This window comes from Salvia hispanica, chromosome 6 (assembly GCF_029641045.1).
Source record: "Salvia hispanica isolate PSC_SH4W2 chromosome 6, Shi_PSC_v1, whole genome shotgun sequence".
Taxonomy (NCBI): domain Eukaryota; kingdom Viridiplantae; phylum Streptophyta; class Magnoliopsida; order Lamiales; family Lamiaceae; genus Salvia; species Salvia hispanica.
This window is the reverse complement of record NC_142697.1, coordinates 45,296,772-45,317,165: the sequence shown is the minus strand read 5'-3', so window position 1 is coordinate 45,317,165 and position 20,394 is coordinate 45,296,772. Positions and strand designations below refer to the sequence as shown.

The following is a 20,394-nucleotide window of genomic DNA, read 5'->3' as shown; positions in this document are numbered from 1 at the left end:
TTAAATGTTCTTTTCATACTTACACTTTTTCAATGGAGGATTTCCCCTAATTATTAAGAAGAATAAGAAGAAGAATGGGCGGTGAAGGCACTCTGCTTATGGACTAAGATAAATCTAAATAATTGAATAGTTGTTGTTAGACATTATTGAATTGGTACGCCAAAATCAGATTCGGAGATTTGGTTCCCAATTATTATTGTTGATATTGTTATTGTAGCACAAGATTAATGAAAAGAAACGTAGGAATATAAATTGTGTGTGAATTGGGGAAAGACCATATTAAAGATTGGGCTTAATATCGTTGACAGGCCCATAAAGTTGAGGTGCTTCCTAAGGTAGCCCAGGCCCATAAATGGTGTGCATTTTACTCTTAGATATTCGTATTTTAAACTTGCCAACTAGCTAATCCTTTTAACAAGAGTATATATTAATATGTGTTTTTGTTTTATTCTTAATAGTTCTTCATTTATAATACATGCAATATACTATAATCGAAAATATTAATTATTTCTTAAATATAAACTTAAAACCAATTAATTACTAGTATTAGTATACAAATTTTTAAAAAATAAATAAGAACGATATTTGACAATTAAATTATAAGTAAATTTTACAATCAAGAATTACAATGGAACATAGATCTATTTCAATTAAATTATAAGTAAATTTTACAATCAAGAATTATTTTATATTTTAAATTCGAACCATCCAATTTATTTATATGCTATTGTATTAATATTGTTGGAAGATACCGAGAATAATGGGATTAATTGTAAATTGATCTGTTACCAAAGATAGAATAGGATCCCCATAATCTAGGTTTACCATATATGCATATTCTATGCCTATATAACAATGTAACATATTGTGTGATTAAAAATAAGAAAATATATGAAACCTTCTCCCAATCTTTTCAACATGGCGTCAGAGCAGAGAAAGATCCGGCTCAGAAAAAATTCATCATAGCCGTGTTCATACCATATCTCGACCAAGAAGCCAAAACCAAATCAGAAAACCAATCCTTACCAGAAAACAATCCCTGCAGAAAAAGATATGTCAGATTCAGAGACAGAAGAAACAAAATCCAAAACCGGATCCTCACGGTTGAGGACTAGCAAGAATGTCATAGTGGCATTCAAATTGAATGGCAAAAACTACCCATTGTGGGTGCGCCTGATGAAAGTTGCAATAGGAAGCAGAGGAGGCTACACACACATCAAAGACGAGCCACCAGAACCAGAGAGCAAGGGCCATGCCGATTGGGAAGAAAATGATCTTGTGGTGTTTTCATGGATCGTCGACAACATCGAAAACGAAATTATCGCCGACTTCGCCCATCACCAAACCTCGAAAGCCATATGGGATAATCTCGCTGTGACCTTCGAAGGCAAGAGGGACCCATACCTCATATACGATCTGGAGGATAAAGCTATCGCACTCAGGCAAGGAAGCTTGGATCTTGAAACTTACTATCGGCGAATCCACGGGCTGTGGATTAGTGTGGATCGATGCCGAAAACAACCCATCGACTGTTGTGACAAGGGAGTCAAGCAATTCAGGGAATTCTCAAATACTTCAAGGCTGATCAAGTTCCTCACGGGGCTGAATCCAGAGTATGACACAATCCGAAGGGATATCCTCAAAGAGGAGCCCTATCCCTCAGTCGAAGAGGCTTACGGGAGGGTCCAGAGGGAGGCAGCTCGATTAAAAATCATGCCACCGGCATCCTCTAAAACCACCGAAGACTCCGGCGTAGGAAGCGCCGATGCATCATCGGGAGAAATTGGCTATGGATTCGGGGCACAGAGAGACCGATTAACCAACAGGAATGGACCACCGCGACCGCCGCCTACCGGAAACAGTCCCAAACCGGAGGCAAGATCGACAAAGGAAAATTGTTGTGCTCTCATTGCGGCAAGAACAAACATACGAGGGAGACTTGCTTTCTCCGGGTTGGATACCCGGATTGGTGGGATGAACGGCAGAAAGCGAGAGCACAATCAAGGCTCGCCGCCGTCGGGATTGGCGAAATAGGGCAGAAACAGAACAATGCCCAAATTCAACATCGAGACGGAGGGACGAACCAGCCAAACAGCGTGTCACGCCCAGATAGCACCGGTGGGAGCGGTGGCGGCGGTATCGGAGGGGTTCGAGTCGGAAATTTCGTAGAGAGGGCTGGAGCAGCCGAACCTCAGAATTGGAGTAGCGGCGGCCTTCATTCTGGAGGTAAAGGGTTTGATCCTAGATCAAACCCTATGTTTTTTGACATATTGCAGAATAGTCCTCCAGAAATACATGACTTAAATTTGATACCCCAACCTTACAAAATGAAGCCCCCAGATATGCATAATTGTGAAATTACCCCACAGAATATTCAAAGATTCGAATTAAAACCCCAGATTTTAATTCAAAACCGTTTTGCACCCCTGATGAATATTTCCGCTGCTTTTTCTGTGCAAAATACCGATAATATTGATAGGAAGGGTTGGATTTTTTATTGTGGTGCCACAGAATCCAGAAAAATCTGATTTTAGTGATTTTGGGGAAGTGACTAAAACCTACATTAGAACTGCAAATGGGGAATTAATTACGGTAGCCGGGACTGGAACCATAGAAATTTCCCCTAACCTCCGACTGTCAAATTGTTTATTTGTTCCTAGCTTGTCCCAGAGACTAATGTCAGTAAGCCATGTGACAAGAGAGCTGAATTGTACACTCCTAATGTATCCAAAATTTTGTATTTTACAGGATATTCGGACGAGGAGGATCGTTGGGCGTGGCACTGAGAACCAAGGACTCTATTACGTGGATGGGGTAGCTCAACATGGCAATGCGATGCTGGCTCACGGGTCCACGAAAGAGGAGGCTTGGCTGTGGCACAGAAGACTAGGACATCCTTCTCATGGTTATTTCAAACTTTTGTTTCCCGACTTTTCATTGCCTAGAGATTTTTCCTGTGAGACATGTGTTTTGGCCAAGAGCCACCGACAGTCATTTAAACCTTCAGATACTCGTATGAAATTTATGTTTGACTTAGTGCATGCGGATGTGTGGGGCCCTGCACCTGTTAATGGGGGTAGTGGTTTTCGATATTTTGTGACTTTCATTGATGACTGCACTAGAATGACTTGGATCTATTTTCTAAGACATAAATCAGAAGTCGTTGATAAATTTATCCTATTTTTTCAAATGATCCAAACACAATTCCACACAACCATAAAAATTCTTCGTTCAGATAATGGGAGGGAATTTGTTAATAACACCATGTCTGAGTTCTTTAGGAAAAATGGTCTTGTTCACCAAACATCCTGTGCCTATACACCCGAACAAAATGGGGTTGCTGAGAGGAAAAACCGAACCATTCTAGAAATCACCCGTGCCCTTATGATTGAGTCCAAAGTCCCAAACTTCCTTTGGCCTGAAGCTATTGCAACCTCGGTGTACCTAATAAACAGACTACCTACCAAAATTCTGAACAAGAAAACTCCTCTTGACATCCTATCCCACCAAGCCCAAATACCAGAATCCCTTAGTATGCCACCTAAAGTTTTTGGGTGCACTGTCTACGTCCATATTCCCAAACACGAGAGAACCAAGCTTTCCCCCTGTGCAACCAAATGCGTCTTTGTGGGATATGGGGTTAACCAGAAGGGTTATCGGTGCTTTGATCCAAGTACCAAGAAAGTTATCACCACTATAAACTGCAATTTCCTTGAAACAGAGTTCTTTTACCCTCACCACCTTAGCAGTCAGGGGGAGAAAATACCTGATCCTACAAATAATCATGGGGACTGTCTAAGTTGGTTTGTGCCACCTCCAAGCCTTTCGATTGAGGATCCACCAGAGACAGTTGTCACTGTCACCGAGCAGGCCTCCCCGGAGTCATCTCAACCGCGCCCATCTGATCCCTCTCAACCAATATCCGAGGTACGTTTAGAACCAATCTCTGAAGAAAATACCACAGTTGATACTAACAATGCAGAGATTGAGGAGAATGTTGTAGATGGTGATACAGGGAGATACGCCCTTCCTTACCGAAGGAATCGAGGTGTCCCTCCGAAAAGGTACTCTCCAGAGAAAATTGGAAAAAAAAAACAGATATGGAGTGGCGAATTTTGTCCAAGGAAATCTGACAAAAATGGCGCGAGCATTTGAGGCAGCTCTATATGAAGAAGAGGAAATTCCACATACTGCTGAAGAAGCAATGGAGCATAACCATTGGAGAGAGGCTATGTTTACCGAAATGAAAGCCTTGATGAGGAACAATACTTGGGTAAAGGGAAAACTGCCAGACGGAGTCAGGGCCGTGGGATGTAGATGGGTGTTTACCATCAAAAGGAGACCAGATGGTTCAATTGAGCGATATAAGGCTCGACTTGTGGCAAAAGGTTACACTCAAACCTATGGAGTAGATTATGCAGAGACTTTCTCTCCCGTGGCAAAGATCAATACCGTTCGAGTGCTATTCTCAATTGCAGCAAACAAAGACTGGCATCTTCACCAGTTCGATGTCACAAACGCATTCCTGCACGGCGAACTACCAAAACCTGTGTTCATGGTTCCTCCGCCCGGGTTCACTGAAGAGTTCAAGCCTGGTGAAGTATGCGAGCTGAAAAGAACGTTGTATGGACTAAAACAGTCTCCGAAAGCTTGGTTCGGACGATTTACAGAAGTGATGAAGAAGTATGGATACAAGCAGAGTGATTCTGATCATACATTGTTTCTCAAAAAGAAAGGTGGAAAGATTACGTGTCTCATCATTTATGTTGATGACATGATTATCACAGGAGACGATGAAGAGGAGATAGGGGAACTAAGGAAGAACTTGTTCACAGAATTCGAAATGAAGGACCTAGGCCTCGTTAAGTATTTCCTAGGCATTGAGGTTCTAAGATCAAACCGGGGAATTTTCATAAATCAAAAGAAGTATGTGCTTGATTTACTCGCAGAAGTTGGGATGATAGACTGCAAGCCCGCAGATACTCCGATGGTACAGAATCATGGGTTACAAATATGTGAAGGAGCAAAACTTACTGACAGGGGGAGATATCAGAGGCTGGTCGGGAAACTCATCTATCTTTCACATACCCGCCCAGATATAGCGTACGCTGTAGGAGTTGTCAGCCAGTTCATGCATTCACCGCAGGAAGATCATTGGGAGGCAGTTCTGAGAATTGTTCGATACTTGAAGGGAACAACAGATCATGGAGTATTGTTTGAAAAACACGGTCACTTAGAAATACATGGGTTCACTGATGCAGATTGGGCTGGAAACCCAAATGATAGAAAATCAACCGCAGGCTACTTCACCTTTGTAGGAGGAAACCTTGTCACTTGGAGAAGTAAGAAACAAAAGGTGCACTACAAAAAATGCGCTATTTACCGACGGAATTACCGACATACACAAATCCGTCTGTGATTACCGCCGGAATACCGAGGGAACAGTTCCGTCGGTAATTTTCTCACTTTTTTTAGTGGCATTTTATTGTACACGGAATTGTTTTTCTCTATTTGTTAATGTAAAGCTATCACCGACCGAATTGATCTGTCGGTAATCTTAAGAATTAATTTAAATATTCCAATACACAATAAGAGAATTAAATAATCTTAAGAATTAAATTAAATTTCCAAAACACAACCGTTTGCTGAAGTCATTCATTCTTCTGCGCCGAGCTACACCAGTGCCGTCGCCGAGCTGCAGCCTACGCCGTCGCCGAGCTACAGCCTGCGCCGTCGACGAGCTACAGCCATCGCCGTCGCTGACCTACAGCCACCGCCGTCTCCTCCCCTCAAATCGGCGGCATTCTGTTTTCTCGACTCCACCCTTGTCCACAGCTCTAACCTCCAATTTTTGAAGAATTAAGGTGAGAATCCCCTTTTCACCTATCCATTACACCATTTTTTGAAGAATTAAGGTGACAGCGAATTCAAATATTGCAAGTGTAGGTTGGATTTGGGGGAATTGGTTGAGTTTTTCTTAAATTGGATTTGCTAGGGTTCATTTGAGCGCTCTCTTCCACCACTCTTTTACTTCACATTTTCACAGAGGTATTACTCTTCATTCTTCTCCTTTTACATGTTATGTTATAATAAGGGTTTTTTCTACTTAATATTATCAATATATGTAGGAAGTTTTTGTAATGTGTTAGCAGAATTAATTGTGAGTGGGTATATATGCCATCACTGGTCTTCTAATTGTGAGGTGATATGTAATGTGTTAGCAGAAAATTTGCTCTATTAGAAATTTGCTTTACGTTTAGCTGATCTGTTTTGAGGAAACTCGAGTCTCTTTGAGGGAACTCGAGTCTGTTTCGATACCATTGTTGCTGTTTAGATACCATTGCTGCTAGGATCAAGTGCTTCTTCTACCTTCATTTGTTTAGACTTATATGATTTATATCTCCATTTGCTTATTTTAGTCCGATGGTATATTGGAACAGAATGTAAAATTGTTTTGCATAGTCTGAGATTTCCTAATATATGGCAATGGACATAGATGCTTTCTTCTACTTGCACTTTTATGAATCCAAGAGCTATGCACGAATCACGATTCAATGGCCATTAAGGTTGCCTAGGATGGGATATCTGCAGTGAGACTGTTACATGTGATAGAGTTTTGGAATGTACTACTTAGACTAAAGTTTCTTTGTCCATGGCTGGTCTTGATGTTGGCCATTGTGTTATAGTTATAGGACCAAATATTTTGCCATCACATGAGTCAGTATTACCTTCTTATTGGATTTAGGCAGGAATATGTTAAGTGTATCAGCTGTGATCACTGCCTTGTACCAGTAATTCTAGTTGTGATTTTATTTTCTTTTCTATACAGAAATGTTAATTAAAACACATCAGATCTTCATGCTGTAAAATGCTGAGAAATTGATCTATAAAGTGTTCCTTGTCCTGTGTTGCATCATTGGATTAGTTAGTCATTCATCTTGTAACATCATTTTTTAAACAAGGAAATGTGAATCTTTGGGACTATCCCGTTATTTTTTCTTGATCCAATGCTTGCTTATGGTTAATGACAACTTATGTGAATCCAAGTTAATTTATCAATATAATGTTTCTATTTTTCAGTTTTGTTGTTACCTCTTCTATTTTTGCTTCTGAAATTGTTCATTCTGTTTGTTCTCTTCTTTCTCAATCATCTTTAATCTGCATCTATGTACTTGAAACCAACAAATATCCATGATTTTACAAACACCAAAATGACCATTACCATTTAAATATCCATTTAGCTTTACGATCTCCTCAGCTGTACTTGCCATGCTGGAGCATTCCACCTGAAACTGCACATACGCAAATATATTATATTAAAACTAACAGTTTTATTCTAATGCCTTTCACAGGGTTCTTTTCATTTTCCTTTCTTTTGGAACGAAGATGGACTACAATACAAATTTTATTAAATATTTTGCATGAACAGTTTCAGATTTAGTTAAATCTTTGCAAAACAATTTTATCAGTTTATGATATTCAAGTACTCTTGAAGCAATTCCAATATAGTTTCAGTTTATGTCATACGCATTGATATGTACTGATTCTTTTTTCCCTCTTGTTGATTCATGCAGATGTTAATGCTTTGGTCTAACTAATTTTTCACAGGTGATCTCTTTCATGGTGATGAGGTATTCTAAAAGGTTCTCACAAGCTTGTGGACAAAATCCTTTACAGCTATGGCACCTAAATCTTTTATTTTTATCAGTTTTATCTGTTAAGAGTACTGAAATGAAAAACCACAGGTCTTTAGGTCATATAAAGAGAGGAGAAAATGCAAGAACTACATACATACAATAATAAAACCCGGTGGTAATTTGCAGACATAATTATGACAACGATGAGTTATGTAGCTTTCATTAGTCATTTCGTTAATGTGAGGATAACAGCTAATTCATTCTGCTTTCTTTTCTGATCGATTTTTTTATAACAGCACCATGTTTGTGAATTTCATTCATCCTAGATGGAATTAAGTCAGTATACGTGCAACAAATCAATGTTATTTCACAAACTAAGTATAAATAGGGCATGTGTACTGATTAATCACCATTTTTTTGCAGTTGTCTCTTATTCAACGAGCGGAGCTAGGAGATTTATAGCTTGGAGTTGAAGAGAAGAATTTAGCTCCAAGGGTAAGCCGCTTTCCGTTTATTTTCTCTTATTCACGGTCATGCCTACACTCATTTGTTTAGGAGCATGCCTTAGTGTTAGAAATTGGTGGCTAGGCTTGGGGTGGAGCTTTCCTAGCTCCATCGACTTGTTGTTAAGGTGAAGCGAGTGGTATACTATGTGATATTGTTGTGTTATTGTATGATATGTGAAGATGCTTTTATATTTTGATGAATAAATAAGCTGAATTTTCAATTAGGAATTATAAAAATGAGTGGAAATCGCCAGTGGATGTATAGACGTATACTTCCACATGGTGAATTTAATCCAGAATTTTTGGAGGGACTTGACAATTTCATCAAGTTTGCAAGTGGTAAACCTGCATATATGGATGGAGACAAAATCAGATGTGCCTGTAAAAAATGTGATAACAAGTGCTTTAGAGACACAGATGAAGTAGAGTATCATATTTCCAGGTTTGGTTTCGTAAAGAATTACCACATATGGAGGTTTCACGGTGAAAGATCAATAGAACCATCTGAAAACATAGTCGAAAACACAGTCGAAAACACAGTCGAATCAGAATCAGAATCAGAATCAGCTGGAAACATCGGAATGGATTTTGAAATTGGAGCACCTAGCACTTACCACACAATGGTATTAGACGTTGGTGGTCCTCAATTTAACAATGAGGAGGCAGAAGAGCCACCAAATCCTAATGCCCAACAGCTTTATGATATGTTAGATGCAGCTGATAATGAGTTGTGGTCTGGTTGTAGGAGACATTCACAATTGTCATTTGTGGTTCGACTAATGAGTCTTAAGGCAGAGTATCACTGGCCGGAGAGATGCTATGATCGGCTTACTGAGTTGATAAAAGAGGGGTTGCCCGATGGGGACTTATTACCTAATAGCTATTATAAAACCAAAAAGCTATTGCGTGGCATGGGATTACCAGTTGAAAAGATTGATTGTTGTCCAAATAACTGTATGATCTTTTGGCGGAATGATAGTGAACTACATACATGTAGATATTGTGGGACTTCACGTTTTAAGGAACAATCTGAATCCCACAAGAACAGACAAGTGGCAGTGTCAAAGATGTATTACTTTCCTTTGACTCCTCGACTGCAAAGATTGTATGCATCTAAAGCCACAGCAGCAGAAATGCGTTGGCATGCTACATCAATAGATGATGAGGTGATGCGACATCCGGCCGACTCTCTAGCGTGGAAGCACGTAAACAATATTTTTCCAGATTTTGCATCAGAAAGTCGTAACGTGCGACTTGGTCTTTCAACTGATGGTTTTCAGCCGTTCGGACAATTAGGACAACAGTACTCCTCGTGGCCGGTTATTTTAACTCCCTACAATCTTCCTCCTTGGTTGTGTATGAAGGAGCAGTTCATGTTTCTCACAGTTTTAATTCCTGGTCCACGTAATCCTAAAGAGAAGTTGGATGTTTTCCTTCAACCATTGGTAGAAGAATTGAATCAATTGTGGGAAGTAGGCGTGTCCACCTATGATATTTCATTGAAGCAAAATTTTCAAATGCGAGCAATGTTGATGTGGACCATAAGTGATTTTCCAGCATATTCTATGTTGTCTGGATGGAGTACTGCTGGAAGATTGGCTTGTCCTCACTGCATGGGAAACACTGATGCATTTACGTTGGAGAAAAGTGGCAAACAATCATGGTTTGACAATCATCGAAAATTCTTGCCCCAGAATCATCCTTATCGAAAGAACAAAAGGGCGTTTCGAAAGAATAAGATGATTTTAGTGGACCCACCAGAATCAAAATCTGGAGAAGAACTCTTGAATGAGATAGAAAGATTGGGTCTAGTTAGAGTGATGGAGGACTCTAATGGGATGAATAGAATTTTGTCTAATCGTGCTAGTTCAGGTTGGAAGAAAAGAAGCATATTTTGGGATCTCCCCTACTGGAAAGACTTGTTGATTCGACATAATTTGGATGTAATGCATATTGAAAAGAATGTGTTTGATAATATCTTCAACACAGTGCTTAATGTCCAAGGGAAGACTAAAGATACAACTAAGTCGAGGGAAGAATTGAATCAATATTGTGCAAGACCTGAATTAAAGCGCGATGAAACAACAGGAATGTTTCCAAAAGCTTCATACACCCTTGACAATCGTGAGAAGAAGGTCTTATGTGAATGGGTGAAAAGTCTTAAGTTTCCGGATGGATATGTATCTAATTTGGGTAGATGTGTGGACTCGAGTAAACTCAAGTTGTATGGAATGAAAAGTCACGATTGCCATATATTCATGCAACGCATACTTCCTGTTGCATTTCGTGAGCTTCTTCCACAAAATGTTTGGAAAGCGATTACAGATTTGAGTATGTTTTTCAAGAACTTGACAACTCGAGCAGTTAGAATGGATGATATGTGCAGGCTTAGTGATCATATTCCGATAATCTTATGCAATCTTGAGCGTATCTTTCCACCTAGTTTTTTTGACTCAATGGAACATCTGCCAGTTCACTTAGCCGATGAAGCTCGCCTTGCTGGTCCTGTTCAATATCGATGGATGTATCCATTTGAAAGGTATCTTAAGAGGTTGAAAAACAATATAAAAAATAAAGCTCGAGTTGAAGGCTCCATAAGCAATGCTTATTTGCTAGAAGAAGTGTCTACATTTGGTTCATACTATTTTGAGGATCATGTGAGTACCAAGATAAGGAACGAGCCTCGTAACTGTGGTGGAGAAAGTTGTAGTGGCATTAACGAGGATCCAGATGCTCCTTCTATTTTCAAAGAAACAGGACGTCCACTTGGAAAAATGTCAGTAAGATATTTGGACAGTTCAGAATACAAGGCTGCACATACTTATGTTCTACTCAATTGTCCCGAAGTTTCAACCATTTATCTGAAGTAAGTAGTAAAATACCGAAAATGTTTTCCTTTCAATCCATATTTCTATACATATGCTTTATATCTTTTCTTTTTGAAAGGTTGTTTGAAGATGAAATGCTATCAGCAAATCCAAGACTATCAGATTCTGATCTAGGAGACATGGTTGACACACAATTTGCTGAATGGTTCAAAAGATTTGGAGGGAATCAGGGCCCCTCTGACATGAACAAATATATCCAAGATCTAGCAAAAGGGCCTTTAGTAAAGGTCAAAACATATCATGGGTATGTTATTAATGGATATAGGTTTCACACCATAACACGTGAGTCAAGTCAAGCCACGATGAATAGTGGATTGTGCATTAAAGGTGAGATATATGGCAATGAAGAGATGAACTTTTATGGAAGATTATTGGAGGTTTGTGTATTGGAGTATCCTGGTTTCCCACTTAAGAGCATCACATTATTTAAATGTGAATGGTTTGATCCATCACCTTCTGGGACATTAATTCATAAGGACTTCGGATTGGTTTCTATAAACCACACTCGCAGGTTATCCAAGTTTGAACCATTTGTGTTAGCGAATCAAGCTAATCAAGTGTATTATTGTTCGTATCCTAGCATGAATCAATCAAGAAAGGATTGGTGGGAAGTATGCAAGGTCAAAGCAAGATCTAAAGTTGAAGTTCCAAATCCGGTAACATCTTCAACAGTAACTGAACAACCACCGTTTCAAGAGGATGAATTGCATATGTCATTGTTGGATTGTAACCAAACGATAGGTGATAGCATTCCAGTACTTCATCCAAATGGTGGAATGGTCGACATCGATGATTATGATGGATACCCTTCAGATGATAGTATAATAATTTCTGATGATGACAATATTGCAAATGATGATGATGATATATGATAAGGTTAATTTTTTCTATGTTTATTGATTTATTTTGATGATGACGGATATTGTTAAAAATGATTTTTGCCATGATCTGCGCTAACATTCAATTACTTATTTTAGATATGGATCGTCGCGTTCGTCATGCTATAGGTAGTGGACAGACCAGCAACTCATCTCATACAAGACATACTCAAACGCAGTCAGCACAAACTTCTGGTGAAAGGGAAGAGGAGACCGTTGAAGCAACTTCTACTATGCTTGATAGTAGGATTCCACTTCAGAGGAATCCATATACTGGGTTTGTTATTAGTTTACTAATTATTACTTTCACATTATTTATCAATAGTTGATTAATATTTTGGTGTTATAGGAAAATAGCCGATCACAGTAAGATGTCAAGGGTGATTACATCTTCATTTCATCAGATTCAAAACAATACTGGGTTTAACTGGAAAAGGACACCTGTGGAAGTCAAGGAGCTGTATTATGAAGAATTTCGAGTAAGTATTATTTTTGTTACATAGAAAACTATTTTGATTTGCACTAACCTGAGGAAGTCAAGGAGATGTATTATGAATAATTTCGAGTAAGTATTTCATTTTTTGTACAGAAATCTTTTTCTTGGCCCCCCGAATGGGAGAATGATGTGAAGAAAGCATGGGGACAGCGAGCTGGTAGAAGATACTCGGATTATATTAGTGAAGTGAAGGATAGGTACAATAAAGGTCAACCTAGGCCAATTTATGTACCTCAAGAGATGTGGGCAGGATTGATACTTTACTGGCAAGATCCTAATACTGTCAAAAGGTCAATTATTGCAAGTAAGGCCAGACGATCTGAACCAGATGGACCTGGTACGGGCATGAGGACACATTTAGGAGGGTCAACGTCAGTCACAGAGAAATCTCTACGAATGGTAAGTGTTTTTTTATACGCTACATATATTTATATTTTAACTTATATTTATATTTTAATAAATAGGCAGCCGAGAGAGGTGTATCATTGAAGGATGTTGCATATGCCGGATTCAAATCACTCCACACCTATAAAGATGGGACATACACTTGCAAAAAGGCTGCAGATGTCGATGTAAGTTATAGTATATATTAATGTAGATGTTCTTTATAATACATGACAAGCTGGCTATATCTTTGGATTATCTTTACAATAAATGACAAGATGTGAAAACACAAGAAAAAAACAGCATGGATCTATGATAGAATTTGGACCTCCCTCTCGATTAATAAAAGGATTTGTTGAGATATTTAGGGTTGGAAGAAGACTAATTAAGTCTAGTTTTGTATTGGATTTTTGCTTTGGGCTGCTGGCTACCTACATGAAGCATGGTGATAGGGTTTAGCTGCAAATTTGAGCTGAATGTATTCTGATTTCCATATGTCATACTGGAATTAGGTGGCTAGCACATAAATTTTTTGAATTTCTTTTATTTGGTGATTCCTTATACTGGCAACATGCAAGATTGCTTAGTATATTGGGAAATATATTAAATTTGGTAATGAAAGAAAGGAAAAGTTATTAATGATATGATATTGTTATTAAAACTGCAGCAGTGGATATTTACTATTATCTGAAGTTGATTTCACAACATGGATATGAGATTACAAAGTTTGGACTCTAAATGCTATCACAACACAAAAACTATCAAATCAGGGGTATAGGAGAGGTCAGGGGGTGGGGGGTCTGGTTTAGGGGGTAGGAGAGGTCAGGGGCATGGGAATGAAGAAGTTTTCATGAACAATTTGTTATATTGGTTATTTGTTATCAATTATTCAAGTAATATGTTTTTTGAGGTGTAGTTCAATGTTTTAAGTTATGTGTATAATTTTTTATTATCTAGGCGAAGGTGCAAGCGATTGCAGCAACAAAGGGCGAAAATCCAAATTTGAGTGACATCTTCATCAATGATGTTTGTGGAGGAAAGCTCGACAAGAAGAAGAGGATGTTCGGGATAGGAAACTTGGCATCTAACCTTGTGTTCTACACCTCGACAGAGTCCGCAAGAGCACAAACCTTGCGAGATGAATTGCGTGATGAATTAAGGGCTGAATTAAGGGCTGAATTAAGAGGAGAAATAAGGGAGGAAATTAGGGAGGAAATAAGGGGGGAATTTCGACAAGATTTAGATGCGCAAAGTGTCAAAATTTCAGCAATGGAGGAGAAGATGAACCGGATCTTGATGTCTCAACAATCCAATTTCTCACGACTCATTGATGATGATGCTTCACAGACCTGATACATATTGATGGAGGAGAAGATGAATCGGATCATGATAGTCCCAACAATTCCAAATTTGATATAAACTTCCTATTTTGTGTTTTTTTATTCGTACTTTGGTTATGTTTAACTAATATACCTTTTATCTATCATATCTTCATTATTGGATTATTTTGGCTATTATAGGTGATTTGACTGTATAAATGAAAATAGGTGTCTCACACTCTCACTGTAAATTATAGAATCAATTTGTAAAAAATACTTATTAATTACCGACGGAAATGATTTAATTACCGACGGAAATAGTGGAATCTAGTTACCGACGGAATTGGTATAATTACCGACGGAAATTAGTGTGAACAAGAAATCGGCATTTACCGACGGTTTCGCATTACCGGCGACAGAAATCGGTCGGAGAATCCGTCGAAAATATTACCGACGGATTTTATCTTTCGGTAACTATTACCGACGAGCAATTTACGTACGGGAAATTTTGGTCGGAATTTCCGTCGGTAAGCACATTACCGACGGAATTTGGGGAATTACCGACGGAATATTCCGTCGGTAAACAGCGCATTTTTTGTAGTGGTGGTTGCACTATCAAGTGCAGAAGCAGAATTTCGAGGAATAAGAAGTGGTCTCACTGAGATACTGTGGCTAAAGAGACTAATGACGGAACTTGATCTCCACTTATCACAGCCATGCAAGTTATTCTGCGATAACAAGGCCGCGATTAGTATTTCCGAAAACCCGGTTCAACATGATAGAACCAAACATGTGGAAGTCGACCGACATTTTATAAAGGAGAATATTGAGGTAAATATTGTAGAATTGCCGTTTGTCAAGTCAGAAGATCAATTGGCCGATATATTGACCAAAGCTGTGAACTCGAAGTCGTTCAGAGGAGTATTGGACAAGTTAAGTATTGGAAATCCCATCACTTAACTTGAGGGGGAGTGTTGGAAGATACCGAGAATAATGGGATTAATTGTAAATTGATCTGTTACCAAAGATAGAATAGGATCCCCATAATCTAGGTTTACCATATATGCATATTCTAGGCCTATATAACAATGTAACATATTGTGTGATTAAAAATAAGAAAATATATGAAACCTTCTCCCAATCTTTTCAACAAATATTAATAGAAATTAATATATGTACATATAATAATATGAATTGAAAGGTTAATTTTATTTTATTTTTATTTACTTATTTATTGACAAATTGTTGACTGCACACACACTAATTATATTACTCCATTAAATGTGATGCTATGTTTTGATTAAAGAGATTAAATGTGTGGTGGTGTGTGTCGGTGCCGTAGTTAATTTCTTGGAAGTGCGTTTTTTCAAACTCCATGTGGTTGATGTTTGAGAGAGAGAATATTGAGTTTTGAGTCGCTATTAGTATATGTGATACTTAATAGAATTACACAAGAGATCACGAACCAAGTTGCAAAATATACACAAGCTCAAAGAAGCTCCAACGGCTAGTTTCGGTTAGAGAGAAACGGTTGGGTAGGAGCTGCGGTTGAAAGAGGTTGAGCTACAGATTGAGAGCTCAACAACTAATTCAGTTTCATAGAGAAAGGAATACACTTTTCTGAGTGAGGAATCAAGATTGCATCATCTCTGTTTTGGGTGTCGAGTTCACGAGAGGGTGAGCGAAAGATTCTAGAGTGTATTTTCTCTTTGAGTGTTTAGAGTTTGTAGTGTGCGTTTGTAATCTTGATACAGTGGAATAAAGCTTCATCGTGATTCTCCTGTGGATGTAGGTTCAATTGTGCCGAACCACGTAATTGCTGTGTCTTTGCATTTCAATTTCAGTTGCTGCATTCGTAGTGTTCGACAAATTGTTCAAGTGAGCGTTTCTTGAGTGTTGATTGATCGCGGTGATTCTAGCAAATGCGCCGTCTGTGGGAATCGAAGGAGATCGATTCAAGATGACGACTGCGAAGTTCGACATGGAGAAATTTACAGGTAAGAATGATTTTGGTTTATGGCGTATCAAGATGAAGGCCGTCATGATGCAGCAAGGTTTGTGGGAGATTTTGAAGGAGGACAAGGCAGAAACCGATGGGAAAGAAGGCAAAGAAGAGGGCGTTGATAAGCCAGAGGCCAAGAAACAAGAGCTTCAAGATAAGGCTTACAACACTTTAATTCTCAGCTTAAGTGATAGAGTTTTGAGGGAGGTTTCCAAGGAGGAGACCGCAACAGGTGCGTGGAAGAAACTTGAGTCTCTGTATATTACCAAGTCTCTCACGAATAGGCTGCTCTTAAAACAAAAATTGTTCACTTTCAAGATTTCAGAATCAAGAAGCATAGGGGAATAACTCGAAGAGTTTGCAAAATGTGTGGATGATCTCGAGAAAATATAGATGAAGCAATCAAGGATGAGGATAAGGCCTTGATGCTCCTCAATTCTCTGCCTAAGGCTTTTGAGCAATTCAAAGATGCAATACTCCTTGGCTGAGACTCCAAGGTGACATACGAGGAGGTTCATTCAGCATTAAAAATGAAGGAGTTTACTGTTGAGAAATCTCATGATCCAGCCAATGAGAGTTTGAATGTAAGAGAAGATGGAAAGAAATCTGGGAAGTAAAAGTTCTAGAAGAAGCAATAGGGGATGGAAGGAGAAACCAAATGAAGAAAAGGAGACAAGGTCATGTCACTACTACAAGAAGCCTGGGCATTTGAAGAAAAATTGTTATGGTTGGAAGAAGAAGCAAGCTGAGGGTGAAAAGACACAAAATACTGCTGATATCACTCAAGAAATGGATGTGGCTCAAGCAATGAATGTGACAGAAGATGAGACTCCAGTCATTTAGGTGATGGACTCGGGTTGCAGTTTTCACATGACCTCAAGAAAGGGCTGGATCAATGATCTCCAAGACTGGACTAGGACAGTCCTATTGGGGAATAATCAAGTTTGCCATGTCAAGGGAATTGGTAATGTCAGAATGATGTTGGAGGATGGTTCACAAAGGATGCTCACATAGGTTAGATATATTCCATCTATCAAGAGGAACCTTATTTCTCTGGGAATGTTGTAGAAGAAAGGCTTCACAACCATTTTGGCTGCAGGTTTTATGAGGGTTATGAAGGATAGAGAGACCATGATGACTGCTGAAAGAGTCAACAATCTTTACTACCTCAGAGCTACAGCTGTTGAGGCACCACAAGTCAACACAGTGCAAAAATTAAGTGTTGTTGATTGGCATCACAGATTAGGACATCTGGGTGAGGCATGATTGAAGGAACTTGCCAAAAGAAAGCTGATAACTTTTGATGGGAATCTGCTGAGGGTGTCAAATCTTGTGAGGAATGTATTCTGGGAAAGAGCAAAAAATTGCCCTATGGAACTGGGAAGCACACTTCAGCTAGGCCTCTTGAATATGCATACTCTGATATTTGGGGACCTTCACCAGTGCAAAGTCTAGGTGGAGGCATGTATTTTCTCTCAATCATTGATGATTTCAGTAGAAAGATATGGCTATATGTGATGAGGGAAAAGCCAGAGGCCTTTACAAAGTTTCAAGAATGGTGCATAGCGGTGGAGCTGGAGAAAGGCTGTGTTTTAAAGTTCCTCCGGACAAATAATGGATTAGAGTTTCTCTCAGCAGATTTTGATGTATATTGTATGAAGAAAGGAATCAAGAGGCACAGAACCGTGCCACACAACCCCCAACAAAGTGGAGTAGCAGAAAGGACCAATAGAACCATTCTTGAAAGGCTCATATGTATGTTGATTCATCAGGTATGCCTAAACATTTCTGGCCTGAGGCTGCTTCAACTGCTGTGTTTTTGATAAACAAATGTCCATCCTCTTCCATTGATAATGACACACCTGATATGAGATGGTATGAATCCTAGGGCTCTCAAGTGTGTGATGTTGGGTTATCAAAAGGGGGTGAAAGGTGTGCATAGAGTCAGGTATGGAGAAGGTTATGATTAGTAGAGATGTTGTTTTCAAAGAGGATGAAATGCCTTATTTGAGAAAGAAGTCAGAGGTAACTCAGTTTGAGGTGGAGCTGGGAGAGAATGAAGAAACAGAGGATGCTCAATATGAGATATTCACGGATAATACACCAGGGACATCTCATGGTGGAGAGGACAATGAGATGCAGAGGACTTTTCATGGTGAAAGAAGCTGTGAAAGGCAGAAAAGCCATATTATAGCAAGAGATAAGCCGAAAAGAAATATCAAACTTCTATCCAAATATAGTGACTATGATATGTTGTACTGTGCACTCACAGTAGCCGAGGAAATTGAATATCATGAGCCCTCAACTTATAAGGAAGTAGTGAGAAGTCATGAAAAAGACAGATGACTAAGGGCTATGCAAGAAGAAATAGATTCAATGTACAAGAATCATACTTGAATTCTGGTTCTGAGATCAAAGCACCAAAAGCCCATAGGCTGTAAATGGGTATTCAAGAAGATTGAAGCATTCAGAAATAATGAAGTGAGATTCAAAGCAAGGCTTGTAGCAAAGGGTTTCACACAAAAAGAAGGAATTGATTATAACGAGATTTTTTCCCAAGTTGTGAAGCATAGTTCCATAAGGATCTTGTTGGCAATTGTAGCTCGGAGGGATTAGGAGCTGCAGCAAATGAATGTGAAAACTGCATTCTTGGATGGGGAATTGGAAGAGAAGATTTTGATGGAGTAGCCTGAGGGTTTTGTTAAGAAGGGAGATGAAGATAAAGTCTGCCTATTGAAACGAAGTCTATATGGTTTGAAGCAGAGTTCCAGAGAATGGTACATCAGATCAGATGAGTTTATACAGAGGATAGGCTTTGAAAAATCTTTCTATGATAACTGTGTTTTTGTCAAGAAAAGAAAGGGAATTGTTGTTGGTTATCTACTCCTCTATGTAGATGATATGCTTATTGGAGCATCAACTTTGACATAGGTGCAAGAGATTAAAAAGGAGCTGGAATCTAAATTTGATATGAAGGACTTGGGGGATGCAAAAAGGATATTGGACATGGATATTATCAAGAATAGAAAGGAGAAAAGTTTATGGTTAAAAGGAGTACATAAACAAGCTCTTGAAAAGATTCCAGATGAATAACTAGCAGGTTCATGGCAGACCCGAGGTTAGAGCATTGGCATGGTTTGAAATGGATTCTGGAATCAACTGATTAAGGTATATTGTTTGATGGTAATCAGGTGGTAAATGGAGAAGCTTTGATGGGATATTGTGACTCAGACTTTGCTGTAAGTCTAGACACAAGAAAGTCTCAATCAGGATACATTTTTTGCCTCTATGGTTCTGTAGTAAGCTGGAAGTCCAATTTGCAGTTAGTTGTGGCATTATCTACTACCGAAGCCGAGTACATAGCTATGGCAGAAGCTGTGAAAGAAAGTTTTTGGTTGAAGGGGATATTGTCTGATTTTGGAGTAAGTCAAGAAGCAGTGACAGTAAGGTGTGACAGCAGCAGCGCCATATGCTTGTCTAAGCATCAAACCTTCCATGAAAGATCTAAACATGTGGATGTGAAGTTGCACTTTATCAGGAATGAAGTAAGCAAAGGGAAGGTTAGAATAGAGAAGGTGTCTACTAAATACTGCAGACATGTTAACTAAAACCATTCCCAGTTCCAAACTTAGGCATTGTTTGGAGCTGGTGAATCTGGTCCAGTACTGAGGTGGAAGTGGAGAAGATGATCTGACGTTTATTCCATTAAGATCCAAGGTGGAGATTTATTAGTATAGGTGGATACTTAATAGAATAACACAAGAGATCAGGGACAAAGTTGCAAAATATACACAAGCTCAAAGAAGCTCCAACGGCTAGTTTCGGTTAGAGAGAAACGGTTGGGTAGGAGCTGCGGTTAAAAGAGGTTGAGCTACAGATTGAGAGCTCAACATCTAATTCAGTTTCATAGAGAAAGGAATACACTTTTTTGAGCGAGGAATCGAGAGTGCATCATCTCTATTTTGGGTGTCGAGTTCACGAGAGGGTGAGCGAAAGATTCTAGAGTGTATTTTCTCTTTGAGTGTTTTGAGTTTGTAGTGTGCGTTTGTAATCTTGATACAGTGAAATAAAGCTTCATCGTGATTCTCCCATGGATGTAGGTTCAATTGAGCCGAACCACGTAATTGCTATGTCTTTGCATTTCAATTTCAGTTGATGCATTCGCAGTGTTCAACAAATTGTTCAAGTGAGCGTTTCTTGAGTGTTGATTGATCGCGGTGATTCTAACAGTCGCCAATCAGTTTGAGTAGCTCTACTAAATATCCATCTAATAAAAACACCGTA

General features: G+C 39.0%; 1 protein-coding gene across 12 annotated transcripts; it reads left to right on the top strand.

Annotated features, from left to right (window-relative positions):
- The first annotated feature begins 5,357 nt into the window (after nt 1-5,357).
- On the top strand, nt 5,358-14,294 carry LOC125199497 (uncharacterized). Of its 12 annotated transcripts, none has more exons than XM_048097496.2 (10): nt 5,358-5,453; nt 5,683-5,864; nt 5,947-6,048; nt 7,609-7,631; nt 8,061-8,132; nt 12,009-12,186; nt 12,259-12,388; nt 12,499-12,804; nt 12,870-12,977; nt 13,747-14,294. In XM_048097496.2, the coding sequence occupies exons 6-10, from the start codon at nt 12,011-12,013 to the stop codon at nt 14,140-14,142; spliced, it is 1,116 nt and encodes a 371-aa protein (XP_047953453.1). In that variant the 5' UTR covers nt 5,358-5,453; nt 5,683-5,864; nt 5,947-6,048; nt 7,609-7,631; nt 8,061-8,132; nt 12,009-12,010; the 3' UTR covers nt 14,143-14,294. The 12 variants fall into 12 exon arrangements, with proteins under 12 accessions (XP_047953453.1, XP_047953455.1, XP_047953451.1 ...); XM_048097498.2 differs by having other exon boundaries at nt 7,609-7,643; XM_048097494.2 differs by having other exon boundaries at nt 7,575-7,631.
- The last annotated feature ends 6,100 nt before the right edge of the window (nt 14,295-20,394 follow it).

What these genes read in the sequence shown, in the direction of transcription:
- LOC125199497 (XM_048097488.2), top strand. Translation starts at nt 8,380, where the DNA reads ATGAGTGGAAATCGCCAGTGGATGTATAGACGTATACTTCCACATGGT. An exon ending in GTTTCAACCATTTATCTGAA is followed by an intron (nt 11,010 to 11,089) that starts GTAAGTAGTAAA and finishes TCTTTTTGAAAG; the next exon opens with GTTGTTTGAAGATGAAATGC.